Source organism: Neomonachus schauinslandi, chromosome 13 (assembly GCF_002201575.2).
Source record: "Neomonachus schauinslandi chromosome 13, ASM220157v2, whole genome shotgun sequence".
NCBI classification, from domain to species: domain Eukaryota; kingdom Metazoa; phylum Chordata; class Mammalia; order Carnivora; family Phocidae; genus Neomonachus; species Neomonachus schauinslandi.
This window is the reverse complement of record NC_058415.1, coordinates 81,231,868-81,255,594: the sequence shown is the minus strand read 5'-3', so window position 1 is coordinate 81,255,594 and position 23,727 is coordinate 81,231,868. Positions and strand designations below refer to the sequence as shown.

At 56.2% G+C, this 23,727-nt stretch overlaps 1 protein-coding gene across 3 annotated transcripts; it reads left to right on the top strand.

The window, feature by feature from the left end:
• Positions 1 to 23,727, top strand: LHX6 (LIM homeobox 6). Of its 3 annotated transcripts, XM_021691487.1 has the most exons (10): positions 1 to 84; positions 1,255 to 1,326; positions 1,720 to 1,902; positions 2,239 to 2,360; positions 11,166 to 11,386; positions 14,392 to 14,492; positions 14,715 to 14,810; positions 15,024 to 15,198; positions 18,315 to 18,418; positions 23,041 to 23,727. In XM_021691487.1, the coding sequence occupies exons 1-10, from the start codon at positions 1 to 3 to the stop codon at positions 23,059 to 23,061; spliced, it is 1,179 nt and encodes a 392-aa protein (XP_021547162.1). In that variant the 3' UTR covers positions 23,062 to 23,727. The 3 variants fall into 3 exon arrangements, with proteins under 3 accessions (XP_021547162.1, XP_021547163.1, XP_021547165.1); XM_021691488.1 differs by lacking the exon at positions 18,315 to 18,418 and having other exon boundaries at positions 23,041 to 23,143; XM_021691490.1 differs by lacking the exons at positions 1 to 84; positions 18,315 to 18,418 and adding an exon at positions 402 to 452 and having other exon boundaries at positions 23,041 to 23,143.

Below are 23,727 nucleotides of genomic sequence, written 5' to 3'. Positions count from 1 at the left end.
ATGTACTGGAAGCATGAGAACGCCGCCCCGGCGCTGCCCGAGGGCTGCCGGCTGCCGGCCGAGGGCGGCCCCGCCACCGACCAGGTGAGCGAGCGAGCGAGCGAGCGAGCGAGCGAGCGGGTGAGCGGCCCGGGCCACCGGCGTCGGGCAGGGGCCGGGACCCCGCCGGGCCGGGCCGGGTGGCGGGCGGCCGCAGGGAGGAGGGGTTCGGGGGTGCGCCTGTGAGTGTGTGTATGTGAGTGTGTGAGCGCGCGCGAGCGCGGAGGGGGGGGTCGCGGAAAGCGGGAACACATTATGCAAATGTTGGAGGAATTTCTCAAAAAGCGATTTAGCAAAGACACAGGCGAATCAAGAGGAGGCGAGGCGGGTATTGTCCGTCTGAATAGGCGCTGATAGCGCCGATGCGCCGGGGGTTGTGCTGGCGCAACGCTGAGAATCCCGACACGGGGCCGGTCCCGGGCGCGCCGAGGGGCTGGAGGGTGCTTTTTCCTCTTCTTGGACGCCTCCGTTTTCTCTTTTTGGTCCCATTTCCCCCGGACCTCGCCCCCATTTTGCTCGGGGTTTCCCTCGGACTGGCCCTCGAAAGGCGCCTGAATTCGTGTCACTATCGCGGCATCAATTTCGCAGCGCGCGCTGGGCTTGCGGGCTGATGCTCCCAGCGCTCCGGGTTTTATTTTCCTCAAACGCCCCCCCCCTCCACCCATCTCCTTTTTATTTTCTTTCTCTCTTTTCTCCTTTTTGCATTTTGTGTCGAGAGGAGGAGAAGGGAGCGAGGAAGGGGGGTGGGTGGAGGGAGAAAAAATTCGATTTTTAATTACTACCATTAAAAAATCAAATTTGCAATTCTTTGGGCGGCCTGATGGATCTCACTGATTGACAGTTGGAATTGACACTCTGGCTACCTCTTATCTTGGGCATTCACGACAATTTCTAATTGCAGGTAGTTTGTGTGTGTGCGCGTGTTTTTTTTCCCCCTCAGAGGCTTGGATTGCAAGGGAACTAAGCGATTACTTCAAGAGCCACGGGTTAAGTGCAGGGAGAGGGGGAGAGAGAGGGAAAAAATCCAATCCAAATTCAAATTGCTTCATTAGAGAGACACCGCTTTTGTGGGGAAGGGCTTTAAATGCCCACTACAAAGTTAAGACTCATTGTTCCGCGCCGGTTTATATAACAGGCGCGGGGAGGCGCTGGGCTCAGGCTGCGCGGAGGCAGTTGTGCAGCCGCCGCCGCCTGAGTTCCCTCCCCCTCCCCCAGGTGATGGCCCAGCCAGGGTCCGGCTGCAAAGCGACCACCCGCTGTCTTGAAGGGACCGCGCCGCCCGCCATGGTGAGTTCGTTCGGCCCTGCCTTCGCTCCCCCGTCCGCCGGCTGCCCGGCCCTTGGGGACCTTGACCGGCTTTCCGGCCCCGAACCGCTGTCCATGCGCCGGGGGACTGCGGGAAGGCGCCGCCCCTCTCTGCGCCTCGGTTTTCCGGCCGGAAATGTAGACTTTAACCGTCCCCAGCACCCAGGACGCGCGGGTTGAAAGTTGGGGCCGTCCCTTCCTCTACAGTAGGCCCTTCCATTCCTATCCTGTAGCCCGTGGAACGGCGTGTCGGGAGAATTTCGTTGTCAGTTGATGAGCTGGGGCCCCAGATCTCTCTCCGAGGCAGCAGCAACGCCGGGCCCCCGGCTGGGCGCTCAGCTCAGCGCGCCGTTCTCCCTGTCTCCCCGCCTGCAGGCTCAGTCGGACGCCGAGGCCCTGGCAGGCGCTCTGGACAAGGACGAGGGCCGGGCCTCCCCCTGTACTCCCAGCACGCCATCCGTCTGCTCACCGCCTTCTGCCGCTTCCTCCGTGCCGTCAGCCGGCAAGAACATCTGCTCCAGCTGCGGCCTTGAGATCCTGGATCGGTACCTGCTCAAGGTGAGACCGGGGCGGGGTGTTGCGTGTGTGTCGGCGGGGTGTGGGTTGCATCCCTGAAGACCGCAACGCCGGCGCCAGGTCCACTAAATTCCTAATCCTGGCTCAGCCGCTGCCTGACTGGGCGGCTTTGGGCAAATCTTAGAGTCTCTCCGCACCCCCGGGTTTCCGTCTGAAAAATGGGAAGAGTGTAATTCTACCTTACAGCAGAAAAGTGGGGAAGTCCTACACACCTTCAGACCTCCAGCTACAGTATCTGCAAATGGGGCCGGGGAGGCTGGGGCCCGGCGTGAAAAGAGGCGCGCTCTGAGCCGTCCCCCACCTCCGCCCCCTCCCCAGGTCAACAACCTCATCTGGCACGTGCGGTGCCTCGAGTGCTCCGTGTGTCGCACGTCGCTGAGGCAGCAGAACAGCTGCTACATCAAGAACAAGGAAATCTTCTGCAAGATGGACTACTTCAGGTAGGCTGCGGCCGCTGGGCCAGCAGTGTCGCCGCAGGCAGGCACCCCCCCACCCCCACCCCCGGCGGCGCGCGCGGAGGACGCCTTGGCGGCGCGCGGTCTCTGGCGCCCAAGCCCCGATCCCCAGCGCACTCCCGGCGCAGCCCGCCCGCTCTCAGCGCCCGGAACGAGGAGCTCCAGGCAGCGCGCGGGTGCCGGCCCAGGTCCCGGCCCGCGACCCGCCTCCGGTTCCTGCGGCCCACTCGGTTTGGGTCGCGTCTCTGGCTCCGTCTCGGGGCTTGCAGAGTGTCTGGCTCCAGTTCCGACCTCAAGCGCCTGGGTCGAGCTCTGACATCCCGGGCTCCGGCCCCGACCCGCTCGGATCCCAGCCGCGATCTGGCTACGCCTCCAGAGCGCTCCAGCTCCGGGGTCCAACCCCACTCGGACTGCAGCCGTGCTCGCGTCTCTCCCGGCCGACCCCGAGCTGGGCTCCAGGCTCCTGCTGCGGCTCTGCCCTGGACTCCTCCGTGGGTCTAGGTCCGGTCAGGCCCCAAGCACTAGCCTCGCAGCTCTCAGATCCCGTCCCATATCCAAATGCTTCGTCTTAAGCCCCAACCTCTCCGGCTCCGCCTCAACTCAGACCCCGGCGTCGCTCGAGTGTCGCATTGGGAGTCTGGAATCCTGCCCGGGTCCCGGGGCGCCTGTTTCAATCTCAGTTCCGTCGTCGTTTCGGTCTCGGGCTTCAGCCTCTGCCAGGTCCAGGCTCTGACGCTGAGCCGCCGCTGGCTGGGACAGGAAGGGGGAGAGTCGGGCCCAGCCACCAGGGCCGCCGAGTGGGGTTACCCCGGGCTGGGCTCTCCGCGCTGCAGAGCCTCGGCCCTGCAGCTCTCGACCGCAAGCCAGGCTCACCCTCCCGCCGCGCCGCCGCGTCTCTGGCCGCCTGCGAGCGCCGGGCTCCTAACTGCGCGCTCAGGCCTGACCTGGTCACGGGGTCGAGGTCACCGCGAGGTCAGGGGCACAGCGGGCCGCTTGGCCTGATGCTGGCGGGAAGCGTGAACCTGACCTGAGGCCGGGCCACCAGGCCTATAAGAGTCTGGGAGAGCAGAGAGGGACCGGTTCTTGGGAGGGATGCTTGTTCCCAAGGGCTTCACCAGGAAGTGGAGAAAGCTACTCCCCTGTTACCACCCGGTAACCCACAGACGTCCTTCCCATCCTTGCCTCTGCAGAGGTCATGGCTTCAGTCTTCCTAGAAAGACCCCTGGCCCTGATAGTCAAGGAAAGGGGTGGGAAGGTAATGCCTGCCCCCTTACCTCTGGCTTGGAGTCTCCTGGCACTTGGAAAGAGAGGATCTTGAGTCTAGGGTGAAGCTTGCAGTGTTTGGGGCTGGAGGACTCTGGGGAAACCATAGGAAGGATGGTTTCAGAAGTGGACTCTCCCTTCTTTTGTGTATGGATGTGAAAGATTGTGCACCTGGGGTGTGCATGGGGAGAGGGGGGTCTAGCGGGTGGCCTGGGACTCAACATGCAAGGAGCGTCCGTGTGTCTGTGCGGTAGCACTGGACGAATGTGTCACCGAACAAGGTCAGGGGTACGAAGCCAGTGTGTGCATTCCTTTATGACAAGTATTTGTCTTTTAGTTTATGTGTGAGCATCAAGAGTGTAGGTCTCCGTGTGAATGTTGGGACTTTGTGTGTGTGTGTGTGTGTGTATGCGTGCATGTGTGCAAGGTAGTGGGGACAAGATTATGTCTGGACAGGGACCCAGAGGTGACAGGGTGAGAATTCTGAAATCCCGTCTTTCCTACCCCACTTCTCCTCTGAGGGGACATTCCTGCTGAAGGCCTTAGCCCTGGCATTGAGGAGCCACGGGTGTGATGTGAATGTGGATTTGTGGATGTGGATTGCCACATGTGTGCGTCAGAGGGGGTTACTATCGCGTAGTGGGTATGTCTTTCTCCACTGTCCCATCTGACTATTGGCTGGCCAGGGCAGGAAATGGAGGTTAGAGTCCTTGTCTTGCCACCTCCCTGTTCTATGCCTGCCTCCGTTTGGTACAAAACAAAACAAAACAAACAAGAAAACCCCCAAAGCAAGCAGCTGCTCTTTTAGGGCTCATTGGGCTCATCAGCTAGCCAGGGACAGGGCTCCAGCCTGAGGAACCCAGGAGGATGGTATGTCGGCCTCCTTCTGCAGAGTAAGGCAGGGCTAGACCCCTCTCCTGGCCCTCCTGATGACGGTGGACCTGGCAGCTTCCTCCCTGCTTCCCCAGCCTCAGCTCATGCCCAGGCTGGACGGAGCCTTCTTGGATGCTGTGCTTTACTAGACCTTCAAGGATTAGTCAAAACTGAGATCCTGATCCCACTGTTCGGAGCCTCACTGGCTCTGGGGTCCCCCTTCCCACTGCGGTGGGGTGGAGGATGGGGGGTGTAGCTATTATGGGGACAGGCAGTAATTGGGCTCTATCAAGCCAACACTGAATCACTGTGTGACCTTGGGCAAGTGACTACATCTTTCTGCCCTCAGTGTCCTACTTCCAGGGTTGTCTGTCTGAGCTGCCAAAGAGGCCAGTGTAGGGAGGAAGGCTCTGTAGAGTCTCCCCAAATGGCAGGTGCTATGGATGCCTTGATCGTCACCATTATCCTGCTTGGAAGAGTGGATGCTGGGCACAGTCCCCTGATGGCATTTCCACTGACAGTTTGAGGAGCAGGGCTTGCCTGGAGGGATGGGGCCAGGCCATTTCTAGGCGGCAGGTTCTGAGCGCTAATCCTTTTCCAGTGACAAAAGCCCCAAAAGCAAAACTAAAACAGATTTTTGGTTAAGAAAATGGACGGGATAAAAGCTTACATTCCCTGGAATGAGGGCAGAATTGTGACTCTCCTGATCATTTCTTCCCCAGCCAGGTCTCCATGCAGGCATAACCCATCCCTGGCAGCCTCATCTGTAACAAAAATGATAAAACCCACAAAAAGGGAAAGAAAAAGCCACTGCGGAGCACCCGGCAGGGACTATTGTCTGCTCTCAGGATCAGCCCAGGCTCTGGGTGGCTGCTCCAAAGGAGCTTTTCCTGGGGAGAGCATGAATGCTGGCGTGGGTGACAGAGGTCCCCCTCAAGAGCTGGGGCTCCCGCAGAGGCCATGCACCGAGTTTCTCTAGCCCTCTGTTTCCTGAAGCCCAAGGTCAAGCGTCTGGTGGGATATGGACTGGAGCATTCTGCCCTAGGAGAGGCGAAGATCTCCCAGTAGGACTGGGGGAGGAAGGAAGTGGCCAAGACCTCATGGAGGGGGGGGTGGGGGGCATGGGGGGTCTTCCATGGTCCTCTGGCCTCTGGTCTTATCCCTCAGGGAAGGGTTTCTCCTCTGCTCCATCCCTCTTCTTGCCTCTTCTTGACACCGTCCTATAGACCCACAGTCTCCCTTGGCCGAGCCTGGTGTTGGTGGCTCAGGAAGTTAGGAGTTAGGAAGGCCCTCCAAACTCACCAGGGAGGGAGGCTTCAGAGGAAGGGGCGGGGAGGGGGGGGAATGCCTTTGGCAAGACTGCTCAGCCTCTCTGCTTCAGTTTCTCCAACTCTCCTTCCAAGGAGGGACCTCACCAGCCCCTGTGGGTTCAACCAGATTCCTAGTAACCCTCACTCCCTGAGTCCTAGCAAACCACCAGGGAAAATATGATATTGCTTTTAATTTCTTTGCTTTTTCGGTTAAGACCATTTTTCTTTCTATTTTCTTCCAAGAAGTGAAGAAAAGTCCTGGGGGGAAAATAGTGTTCCTTTCTGGGCCATTCATATCTCCACTGCCCTCAGCAACCACAGCCTCAGACAGCTTCTTCCCACCCACTGACCTGCAGCTGCTGCCCCCCCCCCCCCCCCCCCGCAGTGGGGCATGGACTGATCTGCTGTGCCTCCTCATTCAACCCCCCCAAGCATCATGCCCATTGTATGGTTGGGGAGACTGATGCCCTGGGGGAGAGGGAAGTGGAGCCCAGGGTCACTCGGTGAGAGAGTGTAAGAGGGGCTGGACAGGGGTGAGGATACTGTGCACCAGAATGTATAGAGCTCTTCTCAAGCCCCGAACTGCGTTAACTCGTGACATGCTCTATCTCGTTGAATCCTCAGGTCCACCCTGTGATTACCATACTGTCATAATCCCCACATTATAGGAGGGGAAACTGAGGTCCTCAGAGGTGAGGTCACGCAGCTAGTAAGTGGCAGAGCCTGGGTAAGCCCCACGGCCACATGACTCCACCATCCCTGTGTCTAAAACACTCAGTACTGTTCTTTTATAGGTGAGATATGTCAGCCGCAGCTCTCTACAAGGTGAGGTCGTGGAATGGCAAAGACCCCTCTCTCCTGGCCCTGAGATCCCCTGCCCAGTTTCATTGGCTTCACACAAGGAGCACCAGCTGGGTGCTCTGGTGTGTGACTCTTCCTGGGTGGGCCCTGGAAGCACTAGGACAGGAGTGACCTCCTCAGAGGCTGTGACTGGATCAACTTTGCCAGGATCAGGTCACCATGGTCCCTGGCCCTCTTGCCTTCTGCCCATTGGAGTGGGGAGTAAAGGGTTAACTACTGCTCCTGGCGTTGATACGGGTGGGGTTCAGAGTGTCCTGGGCTGGGCCACTGGGCAGCCGGCTTAAGTTCCTGTCCTCTGCTTGGCCCATGTGACTTAGGGCAAGCTCTCAGCCTTCTCTGGCCTTCCTCCTAGAGCCCAAGCTCCAACTGCGGGCTCCAGCGGGAGAACCCCACCCCTCCCCCAGAGCGAGGGTCCCCAGGGAGGCCCAGAGCTGGGAAGCGGCCCCCCACCGCGGCAGAGAGCGGCCCAGCGGCCGCCAGCTGTTGGGGGACAGATGTTGGGGGAGCGGAGAGAGGAGTTCTGGGGAGGGGCCTCAGGCCGGGACCTCCGAGGCGCGGGGCGTTTTAACCTCATAATTGCTGGTTCTGTTTTTTTCTGGCTTCTTCTCCTAAGAGTTTGCCTAGAAAGTAAGGAACAGAGGGGATAGGAAGGGCTCCACCTCCAATCCACCTTGTTGGCCTCTTAGAATCTCTCTAAGGCCATCAAGTGAGTGTTCTGGACGCAAAATACATGAATGTTGGTTTGAGTTTCCAAACCGACTCTCCAGCTTCCCATTCAGAGCTTCGGGTATCTTAATAAGGGGGAAAGGAGTCGTAGTGAAACTCTGAAAGGCTCTTTCGTTGAGGCTCATTCATCTAACAAATAATGACTGAACACCAACTCGGTACCCAGAGGAAGTAGGCCAGGAGAGTGAGCTTGACCTGGTTAAGGGCGCACAGCTCCCTCCGCACAACCCCGAGTACCCAGATGTCTCTGTTCCCTACTCAGGGGAGAGAGGTTAAGGAGATACACATGGCCACCCCACTCCTTTCAGCAGCTGCCAGGATGCGCAGCGTCTGTCAGACACCTCTCCACGCCCAGAGCGTGTCTGTCCTTTGCGCCTTTACCCCCATGGCGCGCGCCGGGATCCAGGGAGGGGCGCGCACAAGGCTGGGGGTGGAGGGCGGTAGCCGCGCCCCCTAATCCCTTTGGCGCTCCCTTCGCAGCTCCCGAACACCCCATTCTTGAAGTTTCGTTGTCTCGCCGCCGATTTCGCTGCTTCCGGAAACCGGCGGCTCGGGCCTCGCAGCCCGCCTGGGAAGGAGTCTATCGGTTTGTCAGAGAGCCTCGATCCGTAAGCCTCCTCGTGCCCCCTTGTTTGTGCCACTGACCCCTGCCCTGGGTGGAGGATACGTTTCAGAAGCGGCCCGCAAACGCATCCAAAACTGCATAATGACCCCCTCACCCCCATCCAAGAATCCATCGCAAAGGTGATTTCGTTGATGGAGAGGAACCACGGCGAGCGCGGGGAGATCCTACGGCTGGGGACAGCTTTTGTCATTTGGGGTGACACGTGGAGGGTGAGAAAGTTGCTGAGAGACCACTCGCGGGGTCCGCTTGGGAGCAAGGAGTGTACTATTACAGTGTAGGCGCAGAAGGCGCCGGGGCGTCTCGGGCGTGTGGAGCGGGAAGATCAGGGGTGCGCGGGGTGTCTTGGACTCATCTCTGGCAAAGGACAAGGAATCTGGCACAGCCGCGCGCGAGGATCCGGGTCGTGTACTCTGGCGCAGCTCACGGGTCGTGGCGCACGGAGACGACCGGTTGGAGACGCAGTCGCTCTCACCTGGCCTCTGAAGGCCGGGACCTTCCCTTCCCCGGCTCTCCCCTCTCGCTGGGAACGCACTCCCAGCCTTCCGCAGTCCGCTAGGCCTCAGGCCCTACGCCGGGAACGGGACTTTCCGGGACCCGGGGCTGGGAGTCGGGACGCGTCGGGGTCAGACCAGGCCCGTTTCCAGTTAATACACCTGAGATCCAGCCCTAATCATCTCCCGCCCAGCTGCTTCCGCAGGTTTCTAGGTTCCTTTTGCACTTCAGAGCGGACCTCGACCCCAAGCCCCACGCTCTTTGTGGTCTTGGGCAAGTCACTTGTCCTCTCTGAACCTCCGATTCCACGTGTGCAAAATGCGCGCCAGTCTCCCCCTCACGCGGTTGCGCGAAGCCGAGGGTGTGCAATGAAGACGTTGCGCCCCGGGACCCTGGGTCGCTCTATCTGCTCTGCACTCGACTGGCCGCTCCCTCCTCTTCAAGGCCAGAAAGTGCTCCTAAACGGCGCACAAGCGGTGGGGCAGCGGAACCCCGGGTCCGCCCTTAGGCGAGAGTAGGCAGGGGTGGGCTAAGAGGTTTCCTCTCCCCGTTACTGAGAGCTTGGGAAAGAAACCACGGGCTGTGCTAGGCTGTCCCCTGGGGAAGCCGAGTTTCCGAGGTTCGGAACCGCCTCGGTTTGGGGGGCAGTTGACCCAGCAGAGGCGCGCAGCACAGCCCGACTGAGCAAACCGCGCCGCCAGCGACAGGGTCCCCTTGCGCTCCTGGTCAGAGACCATGGCGTTGGAGTTACGTCTGGAGCCGGGGCGGGCCAAGGCCTCCGCGCGCTCCCGCACTCGGTTTAAACCAAGACTGTTTACTCAGTTGACAGTTGCTTGCCTTTGCCAAGGCAGGCGAGGCTGTAACCAGAGCGCCTTTGCTCGACTGGTTTCTGCACACGTTCACAGGCATTTCCGAGTGCTCCTCGGGGTGGAAGTGTGCCGGCCCTGGGGACACAGAGGCAGATCTTCTTGGTCCTCTCCCAGGAATACAGGGGGTGGGAGGGAGAGCCGAAGAATCTGACCTTTACAAACCCGCCTGACCCATGCTGCCAGACTGGTGCTGGAACTGGGGGACTCGCCAGGGGGGCGGTGTGCGATGAGCGCTGTCTGTGCATAGGCCTGGGCTGGGAAGGTGCTTCAGAGGGGGCCATAGAGACCTGGCACTGACCTTCCCTCCTGGCTGCCTGGGACTCCTGCTGGGGTGTGGGTGGGGAAAGTTAGGGAGGAGATGAGTCTAAGAGGTTGTGGTCCGCCAGGCTTTGGAAATGCCAAAGATCTTGGATCAGATCCCAAGGATTGAGTGGAGTCACCAAAGGATTTTAAGCAGGGCAGGACAGGATTCACTGCGCATGCTGGAAACTTTGCTGTGGCCACTGTGTGGAGGAACGGTTGTTGGCCGGGATGGCGCTGGCAACAGGCTGAGCAGCGCAGATTCTGGCCTAGGAGGGCAGCTGTGGCCCTGGGGAGGACAGGGATCCCAAAGATACTTAGGAGAAAGAACCAACAATGCCAGTTGATTGGCTAGATGTGGGGTTGAAGAGAGGGAGGAAGGCATGATTTAGATTTCTAAGCTTGAGGGGCTGGATGAGTGGTGGCATCATTCCCTGAAATAGAGTGGGCACCAGAGGAAACTGAGGGTTGGGACAGGGTCACCGAATGAGTCATCTACTTAAAGAAAAACCTTCCCTGGTGCTCAGGGGTCAGGCCTTGTGCTGACTTCTGGGACTGGGTAAACCAGACTCTACAGCTTCCTGGAGGGCCTCCCAGTGGGCTAGTGGAGGCAGGCACACCCAAATAGCCAGGCTACAAGGCAGGGGGTGGGTGGGTGGGGGGAGATGTGGAAAAGGTCCAACAAGGAAGGCTTAAGGGGGAGGGGACATTTGATCTGGGCCTTTTGTTTGTTTGTTTGTTTGTCTTTTTAACATTTACTGTTAGAATGTCCTGGAGCTCTGGAGTCTGGGACTGGCTGGGTACTTAATAGCCTGCAAAGTACTAAGCAGTAGTCTCTGCCGTGGTCACCTAGCTCAGCTCAGGGCAGGGAAAGTGAGAACTCAGAGGGGTTAAACAATTTGCTCAAGGGCACAAAGCCAGTAAGTACACATCCATCTATGCTTCCAAGAAACACTGAGCATCTCTACCGCTGGGGTACAGTTTATTCGTCTTGGGTTTCTACCCTTGCAAGCTGTGTGACCTTGTGCAAGTTACTTTAACTCTCTGGTCCCCATTTTCCTCATCTGCGAAATGAAGATTAATTGAGATAATCAACATAAAACACTTAGAATCTTGCGGGGCATGTGGTAAGTGCTCAAAAACTTGCATGTTATTATGTTATATATTTTCCCGATATATTTTAATGAACAGATTAGTTATCTACGAATGTAAGGGATCATTGTAGAAAATTTGGAAAACTCAGAAAAGCACCAAGAAGAAAATAAAAACCACCCACCAGCTCACCTTCTCAGAGTGAAGGTGAGCTGGTGTCTGCAGGGGTGTGGAGTACTGGGCGGATCCAGGCAAAGGGAAATTTGTGGGTGAACAAAGGCCAGGAGGCAGGGTGCTGGCGGGCCACTGGGATTTGGAGGGGGAAGGGGGAGCCTGTCTGAGCCTCGCCACCCCCCTTTCCTGTCCCGGTGTCCCGCAGCCGATTTGGGACCAAGTGTGCACGGTGCGGTCGACAGATCTATGCCAGCGACTGGGTGCGGCGGGCACGCGGCAATGCCTACCATTTGGCCTGCTTCGCTTGCTTTTCGTGCAAGCGCCAGCTGTCCACGGGCGAGGAGTTTGGCCTGGTCGAGGAGAAGGTGCTGTGCCGCATCCACTACGACACCATGATCGAGAACCTCAAGAGGGCCGCCGAGAACGGTACCCAACCCGCCCCGCCCAGCACCCTGCCACACCTCTGTGCCCAGCCCTCTCCCCCCCGCCCCCCAGCACCGCAGGAACTGACCACACTCCTCTAGGAGCAGGCGCTCCGTGGACCACCCGGAGACTGCGTAGGTGTGGGGCTGCACACACGGAGCATGCGCTTTTGGCTCCATCTGTTGCGGGGGAGTAGGAAGTCACAGTCTGTCTCGGCAGATGTTTCCTCATCTGTAAAATGGAGCTAATGATAAGACACCTTCTCAAAGACAGATGAGCTGATGTGTTGTAAAGCCAGGAGACACTCAATGAACCCTAGAGATGATTCTCATAATGGGGCAGCCTACTCCACCTTTGGCCAGCTCTGGTTGGCCTGAGGACTCAGGCCCTCCTGCTGCCTGCACCTGACCATGGGCCAGTCCTGGAGAGATGATTCCACTCTGTTCTCCCAACTCCTCTGCCAGCAACTCCAAGCCAGGGGTTTGGGGCTGGGGGGTTTCATCCTGGACTGTAAGGAAAAAGGCCTTTCAGTCTGGAGACATGAGCTCCAGTTTTGCTTCTGGGAAACATATGAAGTTTCCTTTCTTCTCTGGGCCTCAGTCTCCCCGTCTGTGCAAGATAGACGGTCAACTAGAAAGATCCCTAAATCTCTTCTGGCTCCAATACTGTGTCTCCCCAAGACACAGAGGCCAGCAGACAGGGTTCACATCTTCCGGGGACTGTGAGGATTGAGTCACAGGTGGGTTGGTGGTTAGAAAGGGGTAAGAATGGAAGTTGGGCTGAGGGCAGAGTCAGGGACCCTTTTCCATAATTTTCCTGCCTGGGTCTTTGGGAGCTGCTAACTTCTCTGTAATGTGGATTATTTTGTGCAATCCTTACAAAAACCCCAAGAAGTAGCTGATGTGTCCCCATTTTACAGATGAGGAAACATGCAGAGGTTATCTGCAGTATGTGATTTGCCAAAGGTTACATACTAGCAGTTGGCTTGACTCCAAAGCCCAGGCTTTTAACCACCATACCATACCAACCCCTCCCCAAGCTCCAGGGACTCTTAATCAGACCTCATTAAACAAGGGAGGCTGCTGGGATGTGGCCGCCCCTCTAAGTTTCATTTAACCACTGAAAAAAATGGCACACCAATCCTTGTCCTGCCTGCTCTCCCAGGGGGATATTAGTACCACAAAGTGTCTTTCCCATCCTCAGGGCCTCTCTGGAGGTATATGGACCACCCAACCTCAGTTCCTAGCCTGGGAACTAGTCAGGAATTTCGAGTGTTCCAGACCATGGCCACACCAAGGTCATCACTTTCTCCTGCCAGGATCAGGACTAAGTGACCTAGGTGGGAAGCAAGTGAGGCTGAGGTTGTATGAAGTTACCTGCAGTGGTGGCCAAATCACCAGTGGTACTGGGATGGAATCCCAGGAGTCAGGCTCCCTCTATACCATGGCCCATCAGTGACCCCCTTCCATATCTGGACCAATCAGGACCACCCCTAGCCCCAGCCTTGCCAGTTATAACTCTCTCTCGCCTCTAGGCCAACCCCAGACTCCTACCATGCGGGGGAGCTTGAAGGCTTGGGGCCTCAGATCTCCTTTAGTGAGCAGCCCTCAGTGGAGTTTACTGTTCTACTCTTATTTTATTTTATTATTTTAAAAAGCATTTTATTTATTTTTAAAGATTTTATTTATTTATTTGACAGAGAGAGAGACAGCGAGAGAGGGAACACAAGCAGGGGGAGTGGGAGAGGGAGAAGCAGGCTTCCCGCTGAGCAGGGAGCCCGATGCCGGGCTCGATCCCAGGACTGGGATCATGACCTGAGCTGAAGGCAGATGCTTCACCGACTGAGCCACCCAGGCGTCCCTTTACTCTTATTTATTTATTTATTTATTTATTTATTTATTTATTATTTTTTCAATTTTAAGTAGGCTCCATGCCTAACGTGGGGCTTCAACTCAAGACCCTGAGATTAAGAGTCACATGCCCTACCAACTGAGGCAGCCAGGTGCCCCTGCTGTTTTACTTTGAAGCTTAAACACACACCCTTCCATCATAGAAAACTTAGGAAAGATGGTTAAGCAAAAAGAAGAAAATAAAGATCACTCTAAACGTTACCACCTCTCATATCTTCCCAGATTTTTTTCTCTGTATGTATGGTGCCATGTTAGTTTGGTCCCCCTCCGCCCCGCCAACATAGCGTTTTTCCTAATTAAAAAAATAATAATAATAATACAACTAATTGTGAACTGTGGTGGAATTACTGGTGATTTTTATTTTCTTCTTTGTGCTTATCTGAATTTTCTGAGTTTTTGCTAAGGAGCATGTATTACCTAGAAAAATAAAATGGGAATGTATTTAGTGTGATTGTAAAAGTAATATAAGTGGAAAGAGAATGGCTAACATATGCTCCAGTTAACAAAATTAAACCTTAGAGAAATAAAGTGACATATGATTGCTGTAAAAACCTCAAAAGTTACAGAAATATTGAAAGTAGTCTCCATAAGTGCACTCCTTAGAAGTAACCACTGCTAGCACCTTGGTGTATATCCTTTCAACCTTTTTGCTTCCATCCATTTTTACAAAATTAGAATCACAGTTCTGTAATCTGCTTCCATCTTACCTCCACCAGCCTTTGGTTTCCCTGGCTTAGCTAAGAGGGAGTCCAGTTTGGGGCACTAGGGTCAGCCAGCTGTAAGCCACTAGGTGAGAAAGGTCCTGGGCAGGGACTTTCTTCTCTTTGAGCCTCAGTTTCTTTCCTCTGCTGTAAAATGGGGCTGTGAGCCAGACACAAAGGACACACCGAAAGAGCAGTGTCTGGTACTGAGCAAACGCTCAGAAATGACAGCCCCTTTTCTAAAAGACAGAGCTCAGGGACTACGACTCTGGGATCCCCGCTCCCAGCCAACTCCGCTCCTGACCCTTCCAGGGACCAGCTGCCCCCACCCCCGTCCTTTCCAGGATGCCACTAGAAGAGATGGGGACGCGTGGTCAGCCACTTCTGTCACCCCCAGGGAACGGCCTCACGCTGGAGGGGGCAGTGCCCTCGGAACAGGACAGTCAGCCCAAACCGGCCAAGCGCGCGCGGACATCCTTCACCGCCGAGCAGTTGCAGGTACCCGGGCAGGCTGCGAGTGGCCGGGGGTGTGGGCGGGCCCTGGAGGTAGGCGGGGCCGAGAGGGCCTCTGGCTCCGCCCCTTCTGCCCGGGCCCGCGGGTGGCGGGGAGGGGCCGTAGCTGTCTGGGGCGTGGCCTCCGGGCCGGATCCTCTCTGATTGGGCCGGGGTCTGGGAGACCTCGGCGCGTTCCTGCCTCACTGCCCCTTTTACTCCCCGCAGGTTATGCAGGCGCAGTTCGCGCAGGACAACAACCCCGACGCACAGACGCTGCAGAAGCTTGCGGACATGACGGGCCTCAGCCGCAGGGTCATCCAGGTGGGGCCGAGGGAGGGCGGGGCCTTCGGGTCGGGGGCGGGGCCTTCGGGTCGGGGGCGGGCCCTCCACCGCGTGCGGGGCTCGGGAGCCGCAGGCCCGGGCGCACGTGGCCGCCATTACGCGCGAGGCGACGAAGCAGTCCGGCTCGGGGGCTCCCCGCGGCGCGTCCAGCCCTTTTCCGCAAGGCTGAGGCTGCTGAGGCTGTCGTTCCAGGTGTGGTTTCAAAACTGCCGGGCGCGTCATAAAAAGCACACACCACAGCATCCCGTGCCGCCCTCCGGGGGGCCGCCGTCCCGCCTCCCTTCCGCCCTGTCCGACGACATCCACTACTCCCCGTTCAGCAGCCCCGAGCGGGCGCGCATGGTCACCCTGCACGGCTACATCGAGAGTAAGTGACCTCAACTCCTAGGCCGCCGGGCCTACGGGCGAGGGGGGCGCGCAGGAGCGCGCGCAGGAGGAGGAGGCGTGGGGAGGCCTTTCGGATCCCGGTGGGTGAAGACGTGGGGTCTGCAGTCCCTCGGGGGGACGGGGGTTGGGGAGAGGGGCTAAGTTCCCGGTCTCGGCCTTACTGAGACGGGACCCTTCGTAGAGAAAAAGCCATACGGCCATTCAAGAAATACTTTCCAAGTACCCACTGTGAGCGCCAGGGCCCAGGGACTAAGGAGAGAACAGGATGGGTAAAGTCTTTGCGTTTTGGTGGGAGAGAAAACGTGGCACGATAACCAGACAGATGAGAGCATGATTTTAATCGTGATGATTGCTATAGGAAAGGAGCTGGATGCAAGCTTGTGGAGATGCCGCCTCTCAGCAAGCTGAGACTGTAAGGATGGATAGGAATTAGTGAGACACAAGGAGAGGGGAGGTAGGAGTGCAGGGCAGCAGAGGAGCTGAATGCAGGCAGGCCATAGCCCAGAAAGCATTGTGGCATGGGTGTGTTTGGGGTTGTGGGAGGAGGCCAGAGTATCCACAGCTAGGAGGCTGTGGGCAAATTACCTACGCTCCTTGAATCTCAGTATCCTCATCTGTAAACTGGGACATTAATAATGCCTACTTCACAGGGCTGTGAGAATCCACTCATGTGTACAGTAAATACTCTTTGAGCGTCTTCCGTGCTAAGCACTGGAATGCAATGGAAAACACAACAGACCAAAGTCTGTGTGCTCCTGGGGCTCACATTCCAGAGTGGGACATGGGTGGAGAGACAACTAATAAAGGAGGGGGAGGGGATGGCATGTCAGTGGGACTGGATGCCATGGGGATGATGGAATGGGTCGTGGTGGAGTGACCTTTGAGTAGGAACCTGGAGGAGAGAGGGAGGTAGCCTCGTGGATTTCTGGGGGGAATGAACATTCAGTGAATCTGCTATTGAGCAGGTGCTTTTTACAGATTTTCATTCCCTTTGAGCTTGTTTGTTTCCTCAAAGCTGGGTGTGACCACACATACCCATAAACATGAATCCTCCCTTCTCGAGCTCCAAGTAAAAGGGAAAGAGAAGGGGGAGGGTCAGAGAGAGCCCTGCTGTTCACTGAGCCCCCGCCATGGGCCAGACACTATACTAAGCATATGTGTAAACATCAGACATCACTATCTCATTGTACAGATGAGGAAACCAAGGGTCCACAGTAATGGGAGCCAGTATTCCTTAATGGTTGGCTGTGGGCTTTGGGGTGAGACCGTCGGGCTTCTGATCTCAGCCTTGCCGCTTACTAGCTGTGTGACATCGGGCAAGCTTCTTAGCTTCCCTGAAAACCAATTTCCTCATCTGTAAAAATGAGGACAATAAGAATACTTCTCTCAGAGCTGTGTGTGAGCATCAGATGAGATCACTGACATCAAGTCTCCAGCATTCAGTCGATGCTGGAGAAGTATTAGCTGCTCTTGTTATGGTGGTGGTTCTGGCTGGTACAGCTGGCTGTGCGGAATCCTGCCGATTACACCAGGCAGCCAGTTGGAAACCACGTCTCTTTGCACTGTTTCTTTTCTGAACCATCTGCTCTGGAGGAGGGACTTTTCTTCCTTTCTTTCCTAAACAATGACTTAACGTTCAGGCCGCACAGAGCCCACTGAACGTCTAGTTCGTCTGTTAAAGGCGCCAAGGACCAGGGACTCTCTAGGTGCCAGGAGTCCGGGCTGCCAGCTCGCACTTGCTGTGGAGTTGGTAATGGGTCTCGGTGACGCCCTTGGGAGTGGGGCCACGGCCTCCAGAGTCATGCCCCAGGACTCTACCCACAGACTTTGTCGATGAAGCCTAGATGTGTCTTGGATGCTCAGAGAAGGGGCTGAGGGTGCCCTTTCTGCTTCCCCTTGAGGTGGAACCCAGTGTGGGGCAGGAAGTGTCGAGGGTGTTTGGACCTGCTGCCTCTGGCTGCAGGACTGAAGGACACCTCAGCAGTTTGCTTTGCAGTTAACTAAAATCACATGATTCTGAGTTTCCTGGGGCCTTAGAGCTTGGAATCCGATAAAAAGCTTTGGAACCAGACCCCAGAAAGATGCACATGCACACATAATTTTCAGTGTGAATCCCAGGCTGTTCATAAACTCCTGGAACGCCCCAGGTTAAGAATCCCCAGTCTTATGCAATTGCTTTATTCTACCGATGAGGGAACTGTGGCTCAGAAAGCACAGTGACATGTCCTAAGTTACATATTAATTGTAAGTCTCTGTAGAGGGCTCTCCCCTGGGACCATGTGACCAGAGAGAAAGAAGGGTAGGGACAAGAGAAGCCACGGACTTCCCCCCTGTGGTGACAAAGCCCTGAAACATGAGAGATTTGGGTCAGATACAAGGATGGACTTTCCCCCACAGCTTTAGATGTTGGAAGAAGGTACAGAGATTCATGCAACAAGTATTCAAAGAGTACCTGCTAGGTGTCATGCCCCATTCTAGGTGCTGGAAATCCATAAAGATCTAGATCTGGAAAACAGACAAAAATTCCGGCCCTCATTACAGCTTGTATTCTAGTTGGCAAAGACAGACAATGCCAAGTCAACAGTAAAAATATACAGCAAGTCCGATGATGGTAAGTGCGAAGGAGGAAAACTAAGCTAGGAAGGAGGCCAGGGAGGGTAGGGGTGAGTGTTGGTGTTGGGTTGCCGTTATAAATAGGGTGGCCAGGGACAGGATCATGAAGGTGACATACAAGTGCAGGGTCCTCTAGGAGGTATAGGGTAAAGCCTGAGTGATACCTGGGAGATAAGAAGGTAAAGGGCACCAAGCGAGGATCCTAATAATGGGATAGAGCTTGGCATAGTGGTGTTAAATACGTACTTGTTTAGGAGTGTGTATCAGTGAGCTGGGCAGTTATCACATAGCACTTTATAGATTATAAAGATTTTTACATTGGGCATTACAACCAACTCTGTTGAAGTTTTGCCCACGGCCACACACAGCCAGTAAGTGGCCAAGGTCAACCTGGTCCCAGGGCTCCAGCCTGCTGGGCACGGGGCAGACGGGCTCCTGCGTGGAGGCTGTACCACGAGCCCCAAGGTGCCCTCTTGTCCGCAGGTCAGGTACAGTGCGGGCAGGTGCACTGCCGACTGCCTTACACCGCACCCCCCGTCCACCTCAAAGCCGATCTGGATGGGCCGCTCTCCAACCGGGGTGAGAAGGTAAGTGGAGCCAGGCTGGGTGTGGTGGGGCAGAGCCTTCCTGCCAGGGATGGGTTTCTGGCAGGCACCACGCCGCTCTGTGGCAGACCCTCTCTGCCCAGAATCCTCCAGCCCGCACCTTGCCCCCAAGGCAGTCGCTTGAGCAGCGTGTTCTGTGGGCACGGCCACTCCACAGGCCTCCTTGTAGCCCGCACCCCCCCCCCCCCCCCATACCTTGGCCTTTTTTTTTTTTTTTAGATTTGTGATTTTTAGTTACTTTGCTCACGTTTTGTGGTTCCAGGAAAGGTTTATATCACACACCACTTTGCATCCTACCCTGTCACCTGTTCTTCTTCCTTCCTCATTTTTATCCCTGTCAGTTGAGTGAGTGTGCCCCTATGTGGTGGGGCCCCAGGGCAGCAGGGCAGCAGGGGACCTTGGTCAACTGGCAGGGCCTCCGTTGTGGAAGTGGGATCTCTGGTTACCTCAAGCATCAGGACTGAACATCCAGAAGGGTGCTTAGACAGCCCCCAGGCCAATGGCCTGAAAGCTTTGTTTTTAAGCACTGGCACCCTTTAAAAAATTTTTTCCCCCAGAACCCATAAAACAGATAAAAGTGGATAGAGCTGCTCCAGGTGAAACCACAGAGTGCGTAGGACTCCCACCTCCCTCTCAGGGCCAAGGTACCTCTCAGTTAGCCTTGCAAGCCTCTGTCCTAGGACGGCCCCTCGTTTTAGGAGCGGAGAAATTGAGGCACAGCTTGCTCCAGGTCCCAGAGCCTGGATGGAAACCCGTGTACTTCCTCATCTATTCAGCTGACATTTGCTATGTACTCACTGTGCTCGGCAGCCCCGAGTCAGTGGCCAGGAACACAGAGATGAGGAGAGCAGAGCTCTTGCTCTATGGGGGCCACAGTCTGGAGGAGAAGACACAAAAGAATCACAACCCAGGGTGATGAAACTGATGGGAGAACCCAGGGAGCCGGAGGGTCGGGGCACAGCTCAGGAGGAACACAAGGAGGACTCTCCGGAGGAGGGCAATGTCTGCGCACAGGGCTGAAGGCTGAATCAGAGTTCATCAGAGAGAGGACGAACCACCCTGGCTCTTGGGGGGCACTGAGCAGTTCAACATTGCTGGTGCAGTGGGAGAGGAGGGGGACTGGGAGAGGAGCAGTAGGAGAGGTGGGGGACTCAGGGCTGCCAGGTGGAAGAGTCTGGAATTTGTCCTGGGGCAGTGGGGAGGCCCTGGAGGCCTCTTTTTAAATTAAATTAAATTTATTTATTTTTAAGGATTTTATTTTTTTAAGTCATCTCTACACCCAACATGGGGCTCAAACTCATAACCCCAAGATCAGAGAGTCTCACGCTTTATCAACTGAGCCAGCCTGGGGCCCCTCTTTTATTTTATTTTATTTTATTTTATTTATTTTTCTAGTTTTATTGAATGGAGGCCTCTTTTGGAAACACTGCTGTAGCAGGCCTCAGGGAGGCAGGGAGCCCTAGGAGTCAGCAGGTGTGGAGGGCCAGGAAGACTGGGCCAGTTCCTTCCAGCTGGAAGGGTCCCCAGGGACCTTCCAGCTGGAAGGGTCCCCAGGGACCTTCCAGGCCAGCAGAGCACAGTCTTGGCATGCCTCAGAATCATCTGGGAAGCTAGTAAAGAGGCAGATTCCCCAGCCTCACCCTTAGAGAGTCTGCTGGGGAGGCTTGGGGTGGGGAGCCACTCCCGCAGGACACCTCTGCTTATCCTGAATGAGCACCTGCTGTGTGCCCGACTCCGTGCTGGGCACCAAGGGGCAGGGATATGGTGCAGACAGCCTGGTTGCGCAGACGGATTTCTAAGTAAATGGTAGCATGCGGTACAAAATGCCACAGATCCGGTGGTGGGCGAGTGTGCCCCAGGAGCACCCGCCAAGGGTGTCCTGCTCACAGCAAGAGCTGCTGTTCCTCCAGCAACGCCTCCATTCATAGCAGGTGCTTTCTGTACTTTGAGTGGTGTCTGTGGGTGTGGGGGTGGCCGTCCTCCTGGTAAAGATAAGGAAACTGAGGCTCAGAGAGATGACGTGACCTGTGCAGGGATGCCTCGAGTCTACTGGGCTCCGAAGTCCATACAGGTCAGCCATAACTTCCTTTTGCCCAGCACTTTACAGTTTATACAGTGCTCTCCGACCTCACCCTTCACAGCCTCCCTGGGAGGATGATTCTGACTGACTCCTTCCGACACCTGGGCTCAGAGCAGTAGCTCACCAGTGTCACACCGTGAGTGTGGGTAGAGCTGGCCTCCGTCCCAGGACTGCCCGCATCGGAGCTGCCATTCTCCTATGAAAGGGCACTTGTCCCGTCAGACCTGGCACAGGGCCTGCAGAGACAAGCAGGCACCATCCCTGTCCTCAAGGAGGATGTGGCTTAGAGCAGGAGGTGAGCAGGGTGACAGAGCAGTTGAGGTGAGGGGTGAACATGGCCTTTGAGGACCCAGAAGAGGAGGTGATGAGCTCTTAGGGAGAAGCAGGGAATGGAAGAAGGGCGTTCCATGCCAAGAGAAGAGCATGTGCAAAGGTCCAGAGACATAGAGGAGCCTGGGTCTGAGGGACCACGGGGTGATTGGCATGACTGAGGCCCAAGGAGGTGGCAGGGGTCATACAATGAAGGGCCTGGACTGTGGAGCGAGGGGCTTAGGTTCTATCTGCAGGGCAGAGGGGAGCCTCGGAAGTGTTTCGGGCTGGGCTCAGCACTTGGAGCCAAGCCTTGTCTCCTGCTTACTCAGCTAAGCTTGTGGTTATGTCTGGTTCAGTCTGAAGGATGAGCCAGTCTCGGGTCTGGCAGCTTTTGCTGTAGAAGGTTTCTGACCCCTGGGTTTGGCTGCCTAGCCAGAGTTTTCTCTTGCTGGGCCTCGTCCCCAACTTCACATCCAGCAGCTCTGCAAAAAAAAAAAAAAAAAAAAAAAATGTCTCTCCTTCCTTCACGACCTCCCACCCTCTCACTGTCAGCCCTTCCTGCCAGCTCCTGGGACCTTTTCTGTCCACCTCTTGCCAAAACCACGAGGCCCGGTGGGTTGTGTGTGATCAGTGCAAGACTTATGGACTTTCTCCCAAATCCCCCCAGGCCTGCCTGGCCGAGCTGTGAGGAGACTTAGTACCCCCTGGGGCAGGCTTCTGAACCCACCCAAGGCCAGCGCTGGTCTGGCCAGGAGGACAGGGCTGTGAGCATTCGCAGGGAGAACCCCCTGACTCCGCCTCATCGTCGTTTGGCCACGCATGCCTGAAAGTTTCCAGAACCGCCTTTCTCCTCGGTCCTGTCCCCTGATTTCACAGTTTCAGAGCTTGGAAAGCTCTTAGAAATCAGGGCCATACTGTCATTGATCAGACAGAGAGACTGAGGCCCACCGAGTTATCTCTCCTGAGAAAGCTTCTCTTAGTAATAGCCCAAAGCCCGGCATCCCAGCGGTCAGAGAGCATTGCCCAAGGTTGGGTGAGACGGTGCGGTGTGAGCTCTGGAGTCAGGCCATCTCTGAATCCCAGCTCTGTCCCCTTCTCACTGTGAGACCTGGGAACACAATCCACTTCTCTGAGCCTCCATTCCCACACCCACAAAATGGGGATAATAACGACTGCCACCCCCAAAGGTTGTTGCCGAGAGCAAACGCAATAACTCATGGGAAGCGTTTAGGTTCAGAGTGGGCTCGTAGATGTGGGTTATTGTGATTATGCTTGTGGAGAGCATCACCATTGCTTTCCTCCAGGTTCTCCTCACAGTAAACCCTCTGGGCAAGGAACATTCCTGATCAGAAAATGGAACAGCCATATGGCCATGCCCACTGGATGTCCCCAGACCACTTGAAAGGGCCTCCTGACATGTTACTGTGACGAGGCACCTCCCACTGACCAGCCAGCCAGTAATCCTTGACCTGAACGTCAGGGAGTTGACTGGGGTGGGGTGGGGGGTGGAGGGGTTGATGAGAAGCCAGTCCTGTGCTTTAGGAGGAAGAGGGCAAGGGAAAGGGGCAGGCGTTCCTGATCACCCACAGTGTGTCAGGCACCTGGTTGCCTTTCGGCTTTGTGAAGATCGAGTGAAGTGCTTGGCCCATTGCCCGGGGGGTAGCGAGTGTCGGTGACGACTGTCCTGGTGGCTTGCGGAGGGAGAGGGCAATGTGTTACAACAAAGAGAGCTTGGTCTGGGGCCAGGCCTGGGTCCACCTCTTCCTAGCTGTGTGATCCCGGGCTTACTGATTTTCACCTCTCTGAGCCTCAGTGCCCTCCCTGTCAAATGGGCATAATGGCGGGACACCGTCACGGGGCTGAGGCTTCTGTCCCATAACGTGAGTAAGGCACTTCACACGGTGCTGGGCACAGGGCACAGGGCCCCGCAGACATGTGTTGCTGCTCTCGGATCTCACTGAAGCCTCCGCATTCTGAAAGAGAGGTTTTGTCATCCCCCCCGCTTTACAGATGAGGAAACAGGCTCAGAGAGGTGCAGTGAGCTGCCCAGGGTCTCACAGCAAGTAAGTGGCAGAGCTAGGATTTGAAACCAGATCTGGGCCCTGAGCGACCCTCATTCTCCACGCCTTCCAGGACCTCTGGGCGGGCTGGGGGGGGGCACCCGGTGGGGCAGGCCCCCAACTCAGCCACCTTCCTCGCCCTCCTCTTGCAGGTCATCCTTTTTCAGTACTAACGCTGCCGGCCCTGGTGCATCTGTCCACGGGCACCCCCCAACTGCCCCGCAGCCGCTGAAAGCTGGTGTCCGAGCCCCACTTCCAGGGATCCACCCGCTCCGCATCCACCCCTCACCCGCCGTCCTGACTGCCACCAGCCGGGCCCCCGGGGCCTGGCCTTCCCTTCTCCTGCTGACAACTAGAACCTGCCAGGAGCACTGCGGGGTCCTCCTCTCAGAAGGCAGAGCTCCCTGAAATTTGGAATCTGGGTGAAAACAACGGCCTGTTTTTCCATTTAGACAGGAGTCATCTTCAACTTAAGCTGATTACAATAGCAAAAGGCCAAATTGAATCGTGCAATGCCAACAGCCTTCTAATTTACAGGTTTTCTTTCTTCCCGTATTGGCCTTTATTTACTACTTCCTTGCAACCATCTCTGAATTCTGAATAGCCGACAACCCCCAATGTTATCCACTCTGTTGCTTTTGTCTGGAAAACTCTACAGTGTTTGTGGGATGTCCCCAAAGGAAAGCTATGTTCTAATTTTATCATTTCCATCTGTCTGGTTATGTCAAGTTAATTCAGAGAGAGAAGAGACACTGACCAACCCTGAGAGGCCCAACAGGGCAGAGATGGAGGCTTGCCCAGACCAAGAGGCAGGGGGATAGGCAGGGGCTGGGGTGGGG